Raw genomic sequence first — 19,009 nt, 5'->3', positions numbered from 1 at the left:
AGATTTATCTTAAGGGTAAGCAGAGGTTCAGGGACAAATTTGCCATTTAGTTTTTAATTTTCTTCCAAATCATTTAGGATGGTGAACACTGCTGTATTAGTTGATGTAAAGTGAAATAGTAAATTAATCAGCAGTCTTGCAGCTTCTGAAAAATTTTATGCAATTTCTTAGGCGGCAGATTTTGCAAACAGACTCCCATGTGTTTTTGTTTATAATTTAATGTTTGGATTGTATTCTGTTCGAATACATGGCACATTTTCTGTGCAAGTAAACATGTTTTCCTCAAAGTTGACCACACACTCATCTTTTATTCTAAGGGTGGTGTTCTTCGTTAGCCCCTTGGTGGCAATGTTTGTGGTACACATGCGCAAGTAAATTACGGTCATTTTTAAACTTTGTATTTCATAACAAACCCTTTAGTCATAATTAGCTTTAATTCACAGTGTTGAATTCCCAGGACATGTATCTTCTGAATCCTTGAAGTTGTAAGGACAGCCATAAAATCTTAATTCACATGCACACATTTGATCCATTGATCGATTAGATGGCTTGCCTCATTCTTTCATGTGTCTCATCGTAGGTTACAACAGCCATGATAGCTCCCCAGCTTGGTCTGATTTAAAAATTAAGTTTTTTTTGTTTTTCTTCCCTTTGCTCTATGGTATTTTGCAGATTACTTTAACTTTCTGTAATTTGGCCCCTCCTTTTCTTTAGTTTCTTAGCCAGAGTTGGTATCTTTTGCTCTGTTCTGGTTAATTACTTTCTTTACCCTTAGTACAGTTTTGTTAAGTGGTAGTTGATTTTGCTTTGAGGTTACAGCATTTTGTTCACCTGTTTATTATACATTAGTGTTGGTGATAGTTTATTTTTGTATTGTATATATTTTCTTACCATTTTTTTTTGTATCCAGTTGACATTTACATTATAACATATAGCAGTTGTTTTATATACTTTGGTATTTTGACCAGTTTTATCATTTGTAATTCAGTAAACGCTAGTAATTATACGTTTGCTAAAATATGTATTGTATACTGCTGTTTGCTGTGGCTTCTCAGATTTGAAACATGCAAACACACGCACATTAATTAAGATTTAATGTTATGCTCAATTTAGTTTTAAAGTATGTAATGACGACTTGGTAATTTTGTTATCAGCATTTGATTTTAGTACTTTTTACACAATATTGCCACATGAGTACCTTATGGAGTAGTTTATTAAAACTGCCAGCTGTTTATTATCCATTCCACAATGACTAAAATAAAATTCATTAACAAATTTAGTTGTAGGAAAGCATATGTCTACTAGTAAATATGATTTTAAAAAAGTTCTCATAAATTTTTACTAGTGTTTGCATGCAGACATACATTTTACAAATGATATTTGTTAAAGTTATAACTTTCACCTTTACTGTGATTGTATGAAAAATCTATCAGGAAGCTGTACAGAATGAAGGCTATTTATGATTGACATTTGTATAAAAATATGTTATGTTTTAGAACAGTTATTTTATTAATAGTTCAGTTCCTGACCTGACATCACATTGCATGTGATGTGATGTAATGTATGCTTCCTACCTGTGAACTCTCAGGATGTTTTTCTTCACCCTTAATTTCAGCTTCTCAGTAAGGAAATCTGTATATGGATAGTTTGCATCTTACAGTATACTGAATGGTTTTACACTTTTCCTTGGCAGTTAGATAGAAGTGTTTCTTAAATTTCATGTTATGAATCATGCAAGCACCTGACATTAGTATTTTTATAGCATAGTGATAATCATTTTTCATATCCATTTGTAAGGCCATCATAAGTTTGATGTCATTTCTTCCTCACAAAGGGATTCAGAAATGAAAGTACATTTTGCTTCATGTAATAGACTATTGACTCTGTGATTTACAAGATCATATTTTTGTCTCGGTTCAATATTTATAATGTGCATACAGTATATTGAAATTCTATTTGTTTTTGGAATCAATACAGATATATGTTGTATATATTTTCAAAATGCTTTGCAAATCTTTTCAAGTTTTGCACTTTTATGAATTTTAAAGGTTCTTTGCATAGAAACTAAAGCAAGGAAGGAAAATCCACATACAGTATAACAGGTCTTTTACACAAAACATAATTGAAAGTATTCACGAGGAAGATGATAATTCACATAAAGTAACACATTTTATTAGTACAATAAGTTCTGTTGTCTTGCACTTTACACATTTTTTTTATATTTGGTGTACAAAAGTTGTATGACATCATATAATTATCCTGTTACCATAGTTTAGTTTTAAAAGATCAAAAAGTTTGCAACACATGTTGCACTTTATGTCCAGGAATCATAAATAAGTGTGACAAAAAGTAACCAAAATAGTAATCATGCTCAATAACAACTCTTTGGATATTTACACAACTGGAGCACCAGAGTGAGATCTGATCTCTCTCCTTGAATGTAAAAGAGCTCATAATGCATGAAGAAGTCTTGAGCTAGAAATCTATAGTACAAATAAAATACTGTTACTACTGGTTGTGACATTGTTTTTATATAGATATTAACTGAATGACATTCTCACATGGGATGAGGTACAGCATCGAGTGTTTATGAGCAAAGTTTTCATCAAAGCTATAAAAGTTCAAACTTCTTTGTTGGCTGATGAATTTTGTTCTTTTATCAACATGCAAACTGTGTGTGACAAAAAGATTTTAATTGCTTTGTTGGTAGTGTCATTCAGTGGTTGTATTGTCACAGAGAATTTTAATATGAACTTATCTGTTGGTCCACAGTAACCCGAGTTATCAAGTACCTCATTCTAGTCAGGTTGAAAGACACATTTTAAATTTTTTTGGTAGCTATGAGAATATCATTCAGAAGACAATTCAAAATACTTAATACTTTTGCACTTCTAAACATATCTCTCCAGTAGAGAGATTTGTTAACAATGCACATACAATAACTAAAAATGGATAATAAACAGGTACAACAATGGGAAAATATATTTGCAGTAAAAGTAAGTTTTATTTAGAAAGAAAAAATACAATTCTAAAAATAAAGAAGAGGTGATTTTACTCAGATTTCAATGAAATTTGATAAATCTCTTGTGATGAATGAGAGCCAGTCTGTGGCAGGTGGAAAAAATACTATGTGCTTTCAATACTGATGCCACTGTTAAGATGCATGTACAGTAAAATGAAAAGGATGATGAGTATTAGCTTCTGAATAATGATGAACCTAAAGCTGTGGAAGAGTTGCTAAAAAGGTTACAATGAGATCACCACCTTGGGTCACAAACATTTGTTTCTTATTGCAATACTGTCTCATATAAAAGATGGAAGCCATAATGCAATTCTTTTCCATTTGTATTCCCTATCATTCTTAAACATCCTGATAACAAAAATTTCAGGATAAAGTAAAGTCCTGTGATTCTTTTCAGTCTCAGATAAAGAGGGAAAAGGTAAATGTCATCAACTTGTAGAATTCTTTTTTACAACCTTCAAATATAATTTTTACAATATTTGAGCTTTCACTGAAGATCATGCTAAAGTTTTTCACTAACAACTTGCAAAAGCACCTAAAACATCAGCCAAAATGCTTCAACTTAAGCTTATAAATGCCTTTAATTATTAAGAAATGCATCCAACAGTGCTAATTTTTACTAAAACAGGCCTTTATTCAAACATGGTTAACTATACACTGGAAAATTGTTCAGTGCCATCAAGATTTTTTCTCAATGGATCTGTAAGATGGTAAATGACATACCTTCAGCAAATTTTCATTTCCTATATTGTACAAAATGTGCAAAAATCTTGAAAAGGGTGTGCTCATTTCTCACAAAATACTCCATTATATAAAACATATGGTTTTAAATCTATATTTCATTATATGACATACAGTACAACTGGAAAATCATTGTAATATACTGCTGTATCCATAAATGATGACAGTGATTAAGGCACCTGCCAGCAAATATAGAAGCCTTCAGAGTAAAACACTTACATAGAAACCAGTCTATTTATAACCTTGTACTGTCTGATATCATCAGTACCACTGCAGCTTTCATTATTCAAGTAATGGCTGTTTCAAGCTTTGGTCACCACTGTGAAAGCAATTACCTTGATAAGAAAAGATAGTTCCCTTAAAAATATAACAAGTAACCTGGATAATTTTCAGACAATCACACAAAATCTTTTGTTCTTCTTTGCAGCTGGTTTAGCGGGAGGTCGTTCAGCTGCTTGGAATTTCCTTACTATTCTGACCAGTTCGTAGAAAGTTTGGTCAATGTTCGTACGATTCTTCGCTGAGCACTCAATGTATGGTATCTTGAGCTGTCTAGCTAGAGTGTGAGCTTCCTCTGTACTTGTCTGTTGAGAAAAAAAAAAAAACATTAAATAAGAAACAACTCATCAGAAGCAAAAGTGGTGTTCTTTGACAGTGTACAGTATGCTGTGCTTGCATCCAAGAGCCCTAGTCTGGTTAAACCCTAGCAGTACATAATACAATAGTACTATAAAGTTATTCCAAAACCATAATTTCATGTCAATTTTTTTTCATAGGTGGAGTATCCTTCCTGTGGATGTGCTAGACTAGCCATGTATAACAAGGGTGGTAACCACGTGGAGATGGGGAAGGGAATGCTCATTCTCACCCGACTCCAATCACTGTTTTTGAAGCCACAATACAGATCACGTGTCTCCTGCGCTTGGGTTTTCCCATGTGCGTGATTTGTGTGGGTTTGTTAATGCTACAGCATCAGTGCATATATGTTACTGGTGACCTATTAACATCAAAAGGGCTGCTGCTATTTTTTTTTTTTTTTTTTTCCCAACATTGTTGTGAGGTAATGGTCAACCCTGCAGTCCTTTTACATCATCTTTAGCAATATTTAATCCATACTCAGTGTGTATTTCTTGCAGAGGAAAAGTGTCCTGATTCCCTTTGCTGTGAATGTGCTGAATAGCCTTCTCCACAAGAGGAATATTATGGGAAGAGGGGGAGGAGGACTCCACGCTGAGTCCTTCCCAGCCCACTGCCCCCCCCCCCCACATCACTTCTTCCAAGAAGTCCAAACCACAGTTTTTGAAACTGACTACACCCTCACCAGATGAGGAAGAGCAGCAACTGAGAAAGGTCTGGCCTTCATAAGCAATCTAGGCTGGCCTACCCTTTCAATATTTTCAAGATTCCTTGGATGAACAGAGGGGCAAAGATTGGTACAGTCTTTCCATCACATCTACTTCCCAGCAGGTACCACTGGTGGCCAGTTCTCACCTCTCCCCCGCTCTGCCTCATCCCACTTGCTGACACCCGGCACCTCTCATATAAGCAAGATGATCGCCTAGAAACACCAATCTCTTTCATCCCCCCAGTCCTCTTTTTTTTTTTTTTTTTTTTCCTCATCAGACCAAACCTATTGAACAATTAAAGATTTAAGAAGAGCAAACACTCTCATAAAAGAACTTATGCCCCAGGAGGCAGAGCAGATCTGTGGATTGACTAGTTCCCTCTCAGCTAGCAGATCAGGTAAGCTATTCTCCCCTCCATTATCCAGACAGAAAAAGGACTTCATTCCAGAGGATGCTGACAACTCGCCCCTCTGACATCCCTGTGGAGTCGAACAATTTAGAAATGGTAATAACGTCAGCACTCCATGTCACATCTTGGCTGGGTATGCCACTACCGTGATGAGGGAGTTGCCAACCCTGGCTTTCGATGAAGGGACTTGTTCCTCTCCCTCATGAATACCTCAATCCTGCTCTCACTTCTACTTCTCCCCAAGGAAGGTGGAAGCAGCAATGGCTATTAAGAGAGAAGACTCATGTGACCCCTCATCTCTCAAGCAGCCACCTTCAAGTTCAGCCGAGGTAGTAGGCTGTCAACTTCCAAAACTCTGGCTCAGACCAAGACTACCATGCTGTCTGTACCCCAGAAAATCCCACAGATGAAGATAAGACTCCACTCGATGCACCTCTACAAAGGGCTTGGACACCTCTCAGCTCTTTTGCCCTTCCTTCCCAAGTCAACCTAAATGAGAAGGTAGGGGCAAGAAAAGAGGCATCACCATACCCCTTCTCTGCTGCCATAGCTGGCAGCCTCTTAAATCACTGGACAGCATGGCAGCAACATGGGGCAGGACAGTAGGTAGTAACAGTCCTGAAGGATGAATACAGACTCCCTTCTGAGGACCATCACCTCCTCCCCCAACCCAGACCCAATCCCATTCCTGACATAGCTTGCCAACTAAACCAGTTCTAACGTTCTGCAGACAAGAGATCAAGACTATGCAGAAGAATGATCAAGATCATTCAGACCAGGTCTCCAGGATTCTACAGCCACTTCTTGCTGGTAGAGAAAGCTGTAAGAGGTGGAGGCCTGTCATAGATATCTCGGCACTGAGCAGCTACATCAAACCAACATCCTTCACAATGGAAACTACTTGTCCAGTGTTAGTCACCACAACCCAAGAAAGCTCTTTCATTTCATATGCCAAGGGGAGGTCTTTCAGTTCAAGGCCCTCTGCGCCAGCCTGGCAATAGCCTTCAGGTATTCACCAGGGTCTTCACACTAGTCTCAGCTTGGACACACTCAAAGGGAATCCATTTGTTGCACTAGCTGGACAACTGGCTCATCCTCACTTACTCAGATATGAAATTTCTATAGGACACAGAGTCTGCTGGCCTTGGGCCAGAATCTGGGGATTATCATAAACTGATCAAAATCTAATTTAGCTGTCACACAGAGGATCAAGTATATCAGAATGATCCTTCCTCTGGTCTGTTACAAGCAGAGCAAGCATAATGATACCACCCTGCCCTTAGGGCATGGTGGCACTGCCTGCAGAGAAATCAGCCTTTACTTTAGGTTCTACCTGCCACCAACGTAGTGGGTCTCCATATATTAAAGGCATAGTGTATATATTCCCACAGGCTCATATTCAAATGAAACAGCCAAAGCATTTAAATGCTGAAAGCAACAGAGGGTCAAATATCCAGGTTTCAAATGGAAAAATTCTGATTCTGATTAAAATATCCTCCCCTTTTAGTAGAATTAATGGGCAGTATATATTAAATCTACAGACTTAATGTCTCATTGCAAGAGATTCTGCCTACATCAGTGAGCTGCTCATACCTATTGATAAAATGAGAACTACTTCTGATGCCAAAACTGTGTCCAGTCTCTTCATCCCAACATACCCAGTTGACTACAAGAATCAGGCAATGCCCATTCTTTGAGAGATGTGTTTCTCTTATTTATTGGTGGTGTTGCTTCTTGCTTGTAAGGGGCAGAAGTGGTGGTAATGACCCATATTATTGGGTTCATTAGTAATTAAGTGAGTATGGGCTAAGTGTTACACACCAGGCCAGAAGTACTTTACCTTTGCAGGTGAACATTTCTACCTAAGAACTGGACATCTCTTTTTCTCAACAATATGCATGAATTGTTTGGAAAGTAGGCAGCAAGACACAATGAATAACAATTGCCTCTCTTTTTCTCAACAATATGCATGAATTGTTTGGAAAGTAGGCAGCAAAACACACTGAATAACAATTACCTGTATTATCACAGGTAAATGTTAAGATAGTCCTAATCTTAGAACATAATTAGTCCAACCGATGGTGTCATAGGTGCTCTTAATATGGTAGTGACAATATTTTTGGACTCCTTGGTAATACTGATCTTAAGCAAAACAGCCAATGCAAAAGCACAGGATTTTATTGAAAAAAGACAAATAGTCTCAACTACTTCATGAATGAGATATTTCTGCTTCTCAATCTTACTTTTGCTTACATAGTAAGACATACTCCCATGACCTTCTGGAAACAACACAAGAGGAACAAAGTGCATACAAGCTTACACTTCCGGAAAATGAAACTAACTGATCTTAACATTTGACAAGCTTCAGACAACCTTCATCTTTAGCTTGGCTGATTCTTAAGGTTCCTGATTACCAAAGATATCAGAATACAGAAGTTATAAGGCTTGACTAAAGAAAAACTCCAGTCATCTGTTGTAGTTGCAAGAACATGATGCTCTGAAGCAGGATGTACTTTCAGCAAAAATAGTGTACATACAGTTTTCTTAAATCTTTGGACACATTGCTCAATAATGCCACACCTGGCAACTCTAGAAAGGGGGCAGAGCTTTGAAGTCATCGTGTTTGTTGCTTTCTAGATTTCCAGTAACTTTAAACCATAAAGATTCTGTAGAAGTCCTATAATCACTTATACTTGAATGCAGTAACAACCTCTATATTATTCATTAATGTTGGGTCGGTAATGCCAGTTCAGAGTAGAATATCGATTATCCTTCTTTAAAACCTACTGCGAAACTTTACTCATAAGTGATTTTATGACACTAAAATGAAGTAAAATTCATGTGTAATTGGAATCAGGATCTTAAATAATGAGGAAATATTTTAAAATTTGGGCAATATCCAATGGAAATTGTGAGGAACAATACAGGAATGAATGCAATATTATGATAGAGAGAGAGAGAGAGAGAGAGAGAGAAAGTCCTATTAATTGAGATACTCAATTCATTATATTTTCTTTGAGAGACTGAGTGATAACTTATTTTTAAAAAATGTTTTAGAAGTGGAGAGAGAGAGCAAAATCTGCTTGCATGAAAGCATAGGCCTATTTATAGTTACTTAATTCATTATGTTTCTTTGAGAGATTGGGTGATAATATATTTTTAAAGTATGTTTTAGAAGTGGAGAGAGAGAGAGAGTTATAGTACTGGTGGTGGACTTGGTGTGATGGGCAAAGGCAGAGGAGAGAGTGGTGAGTCAGTGCATTGATCCCTGGGAAACAGGGTGATATGGTTGCCAAGATCATTCTTCACTATACTAGATAAAATTTGAAGGGACCATAGTGTGTTAATTCTCTAAGAAATTCATATCCTAGTCTTGATTTCACTCGACAGTTGCTGTAACATCCAAAGATTGTAAAAAGAAGTGGAAAATTTCAGCCATAGGCTACAGTCACTCTTGCTTTCTTGATAGTCTCTACTTTAGAAAATCGATTTTCATCCACAAATTCACGAAAAAAGCTGTGTGAAGTAAAAACATTTATTGCCACAAATAACTTGACATCTGTTGCACAAGCAATGAAAGTTTTATATTGTGCAAAATGTGCTGATGTATTGGGAGATCTTTCAGTCTCACGGCAAAGTAATTCACCCGTGTTTGCTCGCGCAGACTAACTCCCAACTCCTTGTAATGGGAGCATGGCTAGAAAATCTTCAAGTTGACAGGCTACTTTAACCTTGATAAAGATTTCCTTTTAATGACAGTAGCTCTGTAAACAGCTACTAGCATTTGATCCATGTAAATGTAAGTCATCAAAGTGTGAAAGCTTGACGCCATTACCGAGTGACTTGTGCTTTCCTGCCCAAAGTTCTCAGGCTCCTCCTCACATCATAGAGAATACTCTTGCAGATTTAACTAGATTTGCTCAACCTACCCTAGCCATCACAACACTGACTGCCACTAATGCCAGCTAACTTTAAATGCTTTGAAATACAAACATAAATTTGTAGAAACTACAGTAATGACCATTACTGCTTATGATGATGCAATAATAATCCTGTTCATAGAGGAAAACGAGTAAATATGTCGTCATGATACAGAGTAACACAACCAGTTGGTCCCCTCTCTTCCAGATCTCTTTTGAATGTTTTCATACAGTATAATAATTTGCATTGTATTTTTATATTATAGACAAATGCATTTGGTGTTTTCAAAAAAATGAAATTTTTTGTTTGAAAGCTTTTCATACAGTATCACTTAAAATAATTTGCATTGTATTTTTATATTATAGAGTAAATTTACAGAAATTTAATTTCAGGATAAAAAAAACTGCATTGAAATTCAATGATCTTGAATAGCTAATGAAGTTTATCTTCTTCACTTTTTTGGGCATGAACCATACATTTTATGGTGTGTGTAAAAACTTGACAGCCTAGATATAGTTCCTTAATGCAAAGTAACTTTGGTCATTCATTTATCAAGCCATGGGATATTTTGGGAGGCTGCAGTGAAGGACATTTAAAAAAATGTCCAGTTGAAAATAAATCAGAAGCACATGGAATTGCAGATATCCTGTTATCAGAATGGCAGCAGGTAACAGCATCTTACAAATTATGATCATACTAATGGCACAGATGAATGCTATAAAATTCTCATTTTTAAACTCTGTTCCCAAGATTCAATAAAACAAATGACTGCTTAAGACTCCATAATGAAATAACATTATGAACTTACAAGCCAAAGCAACAACAGTAAATGCCAATTACAACTGCAACTAAAATGGTTATTGTCCTTCACAATACAAGATGATAATTCCATGACCAGAAATCCTAAATAATCAATACAGGACACAGTCTATGCTGAAGATATTGTCGGTATATTAGTAGGTATCTTTACCACTTAATCTGAGAGATGATGAGGAACCGTAACAGTAATCCAACAGTTACAAGAGATGATGCAGTGTTCATTCCAGAAACCTTGAATAATCAGGGAAGAGTCATACAAGATGTTGCTGTGCCCGGTTCTTGCCCTAAAATGTTACTTGTGAAGGACACAGAACCTCGGACCAGAAAGCAAGCACCTTTTTGTGGGTACTGGACATATAAGGAGGTACCTAATACCATCTCCTTCTGGCTATGGGAGGTAATCTCCAAGTCCTTCAAGTCCTCCAATAGTAAAGAGGACCCTCCAACCCACCCATGAGCCACTCCACTGGCACTGCCCTGGAGGGCAGGGCGGCACCTCCTCCTATCCCTGCTCTGCATGCTATATACTGGAATTGTGTTGGATTAATCCTGAAGAACTCTGTTCCCCTCTGCAGAATCAGGAAACTGTTGAGTGGCATCCTCTGTTATGGATGTAAGGATGCACCTCTCAGGAAGGAGAGAAGTGTCACTGCTTCCTTTGCCATCCAGTTCCATAATTGACTTTAAAGAAAAGCTCCAAAAATACAATCTCTGTCCTGCCAAGAGCCCCAAGGATATACCTCATAAGAACAAGACACTGTTGTCTCTTGCTCAAGTATACAGTATTGCCTCTTTGAAGGCCCATATAAAACTACAGTAGTCTTAAAAACACTGGCAGTACTGTATAGCCCAGATGTATGGGAAGTGAGATTGCCATGATGTCTTAATGTACTCCAAAGATAGAGACAAGTTTGTTGCATAAGTAAAATCTAGTCACATATTTAGTTCCTAACAGAGCATTCTCAGTTTCTTTTCATTTTGGTACACTAAAACAGCACATTTGAGAAGCAGTAACCGTCTGATGCACACATAGTGATACATATAGTATGCACTAATAAAATTAAAAATACTGTACAAGTATCATAAATCTGACCTTGCATTCATATAGCAATTCTTTTTGCTTGGCAGGTGATGTAAGGCTTAATCATCAGAAATGAATGGTGCTGAATACTGTAGTGTGTCTGATACATTTAGGATGATGATGTCTAGTATTATGTCTTTTGACCTTTGTACTATTACTGTAAGTAAATTTCACTGCATCAGGATTGTATTGTGAGCATATCATGGACAGAAGTTTTACCCTTTCTGGCAAAGTGTCTCCAAGAAACTCAACAATCCCATGTAATATTTTTCACATCTTTTTGCTTTTCCAATTATGGCAATTCACTAATTTGATGCTCATGATTTATTGAATATTTTTTTTTTAACACAAATTGGGCATGTAAGGGTAAGCATATGTGTATTTGACAAAGTAAAGGCCTCCTAATAAATTTAAATTTTCATCTTCAGTTTTTTTACACCTCAAAATAGTACTGTGGTAGATACAGGATAATTTACCACTCAACTGGCACATCAGGACTCATTATGACCAACTGGTATTCAATTATGTCTCATGAATTATGTATTTTATACTACAACTAACACTACTGTTGTGCCATAATGGTGAAGAATTCAGGCCTTATACCTTGGCCATTAGTCCAAACCAGTCAGCAACTTGCAACCATCATGTCATTTAACAAATACCTTCAACTTTATCACCCAAAAAAATCCTATTAAAGCTTACAAATAGGAATTAATTTCAATTTCAGCAAGTTAATTAATTGGTTCTAAGTTACCACATACAGTATTGCACAAATAATTACAGCTGTTTTGGAGATTTCTTATAAACTATTATGAGCATTACTTTCATACAAGATTTTATAAAAATCTAGGCAACTGCAAGCTACCAGTCAAAAAATAACTACAAAAATTCATACCATGGATGAAATTCATTATCATGCAGAACTGACACAAACAAGTAATGTGACAGCAAACATCAAGTACAACCCTTCTTTAAATTCATAAATAATATGCAACTGAAAACTATAAAATATCTAAAAATCTAATTACACATTCAAATGGATTCCCGACTAAAGTTTCATTTATAAACTTTTCCAAAAATATATTCATAAAAAAATCAATCAATGTATAAAAAAATATTACTTAGAAACACCTACCACTCTCTGGTGTTCCAAGTCTGCTTTATTAGCTACCATCAGCATGGGAAATTCATCACGATCTTTCACTCTGAGAATTTGCTTGTGGAAACGGACAAGTTCCTCGAAGCTGTTCCGATCAGTTACGGAGAAGACCAAGAGGAAACCCTCGCCAGACCGCATGTACTGCTCTCTCATGGCACTGAATTCCTCCTGACCGGCTGTGTCCAGAACTGAAATGAAGAGTGCCAGATATTGAAGTACTCTTAAAGGGTAATGTACTTGAATAGTTCCAATCAAAATATTAAAACATACCTATACAAAACTACATTTGGTAAAACTTATACAGTAATTCTGATACTTAAAATGGGTAAAGACAGGCTCCACCTAAGTCTACCCCAACAAAGCAAATCAAAACACAGTGAGATAGCACCAATTTAGGGTTTAAGTATAAACTGAAACCTTTCCACAGTGTGTGGTTACTTACTGGAAGAAATTCAATTAAGCAGAAGATAAACTTATAAATTAATAGAATGGTATTGTCTAGGAGAAGCTAAATTACAAAAATATGGCAGAGAAGACACTATGGAAATGAGAAAGAAGCAAGAAAATATTTTAAGTATTAAAAATCACTAGTATCTATAAATCAAGTATGATGCACAAAAGAACAAAGCCATCTTGGAAACACGAATACTTGTAGACCAAGACTTAGTATCATGAAGCATGTTAAGAGCTTTCCAGAGTGCCCAATCTTTTCTGCCACATGCGCTCATCCTGTTCTTCCAAATTTCATATATATATATATATATATATATATATATATATGTGTGTATATATGTATGTATATATATATATATATATATATATATATATATATATATATATATATATATATATATATATATATATATATAAATATCATATACAATTGCTCTATATATATATATATATATATATATATATATATATATATATATATATATATATATATATATATATATATATATATATATATATATATATATATAGGACAGAGAGGGAACCGAGTACAAAGATCATTTCCTTTCATATCAATTGCTATGCCTTTTGAGTAAAGTATTGCCAGAATGATAAAAATAGTGACATCAGGAATGCTGAAGCAAAATATGTCACTCTAATTAACCTGAAATTCATGTAATTTAAATTAATTATTGTATAATCACATTCCATATAATTACTTAATGTGAAATGTGATAAGTAAGTCTACTTATGTATTAATATACCAGTACTCTACGTACGGACTCTGATGCTCTGCTGTATTCAAAACCTGTACTATAGATAACTAAACGCTTCACAATATAAGTGCACTGGAAATAAGTCGGCAAGAAAAATATGGATGACCTGAAGCAAACCCACCTGCTTTTTTCTGACTAAATCATCAACAATTTATGGTGATGGAAAATGAATGAAGGATACCAGATTCAACAAAACCAACTGCTGTTCTGTGACTAAAGACAAGGGGACATCAGTGCAGAGGAAAACTGAGAAGATAGAGTAAGTCAAGTAAAATAGATGAGAAGGGATAGACCTATTTGTTCTACCTCTTAGGGTTTCATTTTTATGATTGTTAATGTGTGGCACACCTTGCAAGCATTTTTTATGATTTATTCTAATCCAAAGAGGTAAAATAGAAGTAGTAATCAATTCACTATCACATTATCAATGGATTAGAGTATTTTTACAATACTGTGGTTGTATAACCTAAGAATGCGAGAACCTGATAAATGTCCGTAATGACATAGCTTTCAAGTCAATTCATCATGAAATGACAAATATAAATAAATATATTTGTTTGTTGAGTCCTTTAGCTTCCTTTATTCATATGATCTTTTTCCTTTGTTATCTGCATCTTTTCTCTTGTTTCAAATAGCGTCATTCTGTTCTGTGGAAGCTCGCAGGACAAAAATGGTCGTTTTGGTTTGTTTACTACTAATATGCAGACAATATTTTAGTCAAATTTAAAAACAAAAGAAGAAAACCTACTCATTTTTTTAAACCAGTAGTATTCAACAGACCAATATCCAACGACGAAGCCAACTTTGGCAAGTTGTTTATTTTGGACACCCTAACCATAGGAACCAAGACACTTAGTCAACGTGCATCGTGCCCCAGATTTATGTGGCTACCTTCACAGAAAATGAGTTTTGATATTTTACAAAAACAAACCACGAAAAATGGCATAACATTCTTTTAGCGAAATTATCCTTCATATATTGCATCACTTATTCTCTGTTAAAACACCTTTCCGTAAATTATATTTTCTCTTTGTAAACAATTCCTAAAATAGTAAATATTAATTTGCACACAACTGAAATAGGACACATTAATTTTTCCTTAAAAACCCACCCTTGAAATACTGGAATTATTATTTTTCGTCCTTCGACAATTCCTCCAAAAATTGTCCAGTAAATCTTTGCTAAATATATGTATTATTATTATTACTATTATTATTATTATTATTATTATTATTATTATTATTGTTAGTTCACAAAAATATGAAATATGTCAGCAATATGCTTCAGGAGTAAGGGTGTGTCCAACTGCTTCCATTTTCAGAATTCTACATTTTCTCCTTCATTCAGTATCTTTATCCGTCCCTTACCTCTCTTGACTGGCTTTAATCTACCTACGTTAAGTAAAACAACAGAGCAAAGCGAATTTTTAGTATTTGTACAGAATGGTCAGTCAGTCCTCCTCTCCGGCAGCTGCATACTAATACTCAAGCACCTCTTCGCACCTTTACATTGAAAATTAATCATCCTCGAAACGTACAGTTTGATGACAGTTCATTTCCATCTACAGCCAACCATTAGAATTCATGAGCTGCTTCCTCGATTCCTACAATCCCCCTTGTCATCTCCTTTGGGGTCAAAACCTACCTTTTTTTTTCTCTTACGTTTTGTTTATGACACTGACTTGATAAAGCATTAATTCGACCAGCCCACTGGCCTCTATATTTAATAAGAAAATGCCGTAGCGCCAAAGCTGTTGAGTAATAAATCATAGAGAAATAGAACGCAATAACAGAATTATATTCTAGGCGAACGGTCTCCAATGCCGCGATGAAAGATTGTAGTGTGTCAAAAGCAGTGTAACAGATACATATACATAAAGAAAAATTACAGCTAGATATCCGACATACAGCGATAAATAAAAAAAAATATATGTTAACCTTGTGTCAATTGAGCTCCTCAAGTCAAAATTAAATTGGTAACATCTATGAAAGCCTTCAACAAGTATATAGTAATAAACATTGTCTCTATGAATGGAAATAGTCGATAAAGTAATAACTAAATTGAGTACAAGGAAGTCGTGAAAATTTAAAATATCTGTGAAAGCAGGTTAAAACCTACAACCAAAAATTAACTTTGAATGGAAGTTTCTCCAAAACCAAAAATAAAGATTGCTGTCATTGGAAATCTTCCAAAAATATCTAAAAAAACTAACACTTTCGTAAAAAAAAAAACAATTATAAATACTGCAATAAAAACATTACACAATAAAGAACACAATCAACTACATAACAGGACTAATTTAAATGCCCTAAAAAAAAGTCTAAATTGTGACAGCAAACAAACAGCTGTACTTGATTCGAGGAAGCTTTCATTTATAACACTTACGTCAATACACAAACAGGGACAATTAACGATGATAGCAAATCATAACACCGCCTAATATTAAGCTCCTTGCTTTCAAGGCCAAACTCCAGAATTTAATTATTCAGACTTTCTCTTTCATCTGCTTCTGGACACAGTCATTTATATGTGAGTTTGTTTATATTTCTGCCAATTTTCATCAATCTCCTACCATATGTACATTCTTTTAGTCTCTTTCGCACAATAATAATAATAATAATATAATAATAATAATAATAATGGTTTATTGGCTTCCGTAACTGTAAAGCATCTGATGTACATTTCATATGCTCGTGCATCCCAAGCAATGCCTTCAAAAAATTAAAAACAAACTTTTTTTTTTCCGATGAAGTAAAAGCTTTAGATATTTCCATGCCAACTGCTATTAATATATGAACCACACGTTGTAATCATGGTTATAACATGAAAAATTACATAATTTTCTCATCAAAACCTGTAAGATTTAAAAGTTGCAGACATTCCTACAAGTAAAAAGTAGCAGACATTTCATCTCAAATCGTCAAGTTGCAAACATTTCTAACCACGTAAAAAGTTGTCAATGGTCTTACACCTTCAGCTGATATTTACAGACATTCTTACAACAAAATTCCAACCTTACAAGCATTTTTACGTAGAAATCTTAGGAAAAAAAACTTTAAAACTAGTTTTAAAAAATGAGAGAAAATGCCAAGACGTTTCAGAGAGATCTGGTTTGAAAGAGACTTTAAGGAGCTTGGGGTAGCGTGCATTAGTTGAGAGAGAGAGAGAGAGAGAGAGAGAGAGAGAGAGAGACTCAGCAGAGCTTGGGGGTAGCGTGCAATAAAGTTAAGAGCAGGATGGCAGGGTGTGGGGTAGTGTTGGGGGTTAGGGCAGACCCCAACAGCTGCAGCTCATAAACAAGGCAATCCATGAAACCTTTCTCCATCTCAACGTTCAAGATACAGCACAGCACCAATTTCATCTGGCCCCTCCCTCTCCTCCGCACACGCCCACCCACCCAACCACTCACCACCTCTTCCTCCCAGCGACAAGACCAGACCACCTCCCCCCACCCCCTCTAACCCTCTCAGCGCATTTTTGTAAGTCAATCAGCATGACCTTAGGGTCAGCTACTTTCAGTTAAATTGGGGGCAAAGAATCTTGAAATATTTAAGCTATTATGGCCAACTTTTCCCAAGGGGCCACGTGGCACCCACCAGGTCACAAGTTCTCACATTTTAAAAAACGGAGATCGGGAATACTATGGGGTTGATGACCATCTCGGTGACTTCGTAACCGTCTACCGCAAGGCTATGCAACGGATTCTGTTGTCCCCCAAGCTCCTTCTATTTCTCATTACGGATGGATTAGAAACAGAAGCAATCGCCAGCTGACTGAGAGGAGGAAAGGAACTTTAGTGTGTAATGAGAGAGTAAAAGAATGAAAAGAAAAATGAGTGAAAGAAAAAGTGTGACACGCTCATTCTTTTTATAGCCACGTGTGACCTTTACTTTTATAACTACTTAAGGCCATCTGTCAGCACGTTCCGATGAAAGAAAATGAGGAATGGGGGTAGCTTGCGTAGTGGGAAATAGAGAAACTGAAGTACGTCAGAGAAGCAAAAGAGCAGAGCAGACCTGTTTGCTACATTTTCCCATTAGGATACAAACATCATCCTTTCAGGCGAGTCTTAATATCCCAACTGGAAAGAACTTTTCCATTTGCTATCCTTCAAACTGCAAGGATATCTGCTTCCTTCGGAGTTTAAGAACATTTATTTTTCCTTCCTTTTTTTAATGACTTTTTTCGCTTTCGTAAAACCTGACCACACAACAGTAATTATCATTAAAATGCATACCAAGGTCACAAGATAAAATACAAAAATTATTGCAGCCAACTGCAGAAGTTCATGAAATAAATTTATATGGAAACGGCGTCCTATACTTTGATTGTAACAGACAAAAACTGCTTTCCAACAATGATACAAGAACTTTTTTCAGGCGTCTTTTAACAGCTTGATAGCCTTCCCCTTCCACTACAGCTAGACTTTGGAAATGCCATCTGGTTTTCAGTGATTTCTGTAACATTTCCTTTGGGGTTAAGTACCATTCTGTTTACCCGAACTCCACTTTTATTTCTTTATTGTCCTTGAAACCTGGCTACACGAAGGCATCAGCGGCCTCATTATTATATCTAAAAGCCATCTACACTAGCTATCCCTTTCCATATTAGAGTTCCTCCGATTGGACCTAGATCAAGGGCATTCAGTTTCCCGTTCCTTCGGCCTTCCCGTAAAATAAGATTTCATAATTAACTTCAATAACATTCTGTACACTTCAACAACATTCTGTTACATCTCGCAGCTTGTTTCATTCTAGGCCTTTCAAGCCTTGGTTAGAAAAAGGTATTAAAACACGTGACTACTATAGTGACACGTGTCTGTCTTTCAGCCGTTTTATACCCCACGCTGCCTTTGACATTAGCCTTCTCAAGTTTTCCCTGCTGCAGCAGCCTCTTACAGAGCGACATTAACCAAGAGGGCTGAGGGGGCGCTTAAGCCCACGACACTTGTTGGTGGAGAGGGGAATGGAAAAGGGGACATATCAGTTGCTCTGCCGATGCAAGATAATGCTAATGCGCCACAGGTCATGCCTAAAGTGGAGCCTTATCGCGCACGATATATAAGCAACTACAGACTGTAAAAGGAGGTACACGTGTTTTTTCCTTCATGAACGCCCTTGGTTCTTTTTCTTTTAATTTCTTAATGCTACGGACGACGGGGCTAGCAACGGGTACCCTCACCGAGCTCAGCTCTGAAGAAAAAGAATCGACTTCAAGGAAAAACGAATACTGAATTTCAAACGATACTGGCGTTAGATTAAGTATGCGTATTTCTTCCCATG

At 36.1% G+C, this 19,009-nt stretch overlaps 1 protein-coding gene across 1 annotated transcript in view; it reads right to left on the bottom strand.

Moving 5' to 3' along the window:
* Window positions 1-2,156: 2,156 nt before the first annotated feature.
* The window catches only part of Ras64B (ras-like protein 2), a 109,890-nt gene continuing 93,037 nt past the window's right edge, over window positions 2,157-19,009 (bottom strand). Inside the window, exons 3-4 of the mRNA XM_067097921.1 lie at window positions 12,475-12,686; window positions 2,157-4,347 (exon numbers count right to left, since the gene is read on the bottom strand). Coding sequence (XP_066954022.1) covers window positions 4,153-4,347; window positions 12,475-12,686 — 407 coding nt within the window. The 3' untranslated portion in view covers window positions 2,157-4,152. The remainder of the gene's footprint in view (window positions 4,348-12,474; window positions 12,687-19,009) is intronic.

The sequence above is a fragment of the Macrobrachium rosenbergii genome, chromosome 54 (genome assembly GCF_040412425.1).
Source record: "Macrobrachium rosenbergii isolate ZJJX-2024 chromosome 54, ASM4041242v1, whole genome shotgun sequence".
Classification (NCBI taxonomy): Eukaryota; Metazoa; Arthropoda; class Malacostraca; order Decapoda; family Palaemonidae; genus Macrobrachium; species Macrobrachium rosenbergii.
This window is presented reverse-complemented; position numbering and strand designations above follow the sequence as displayed.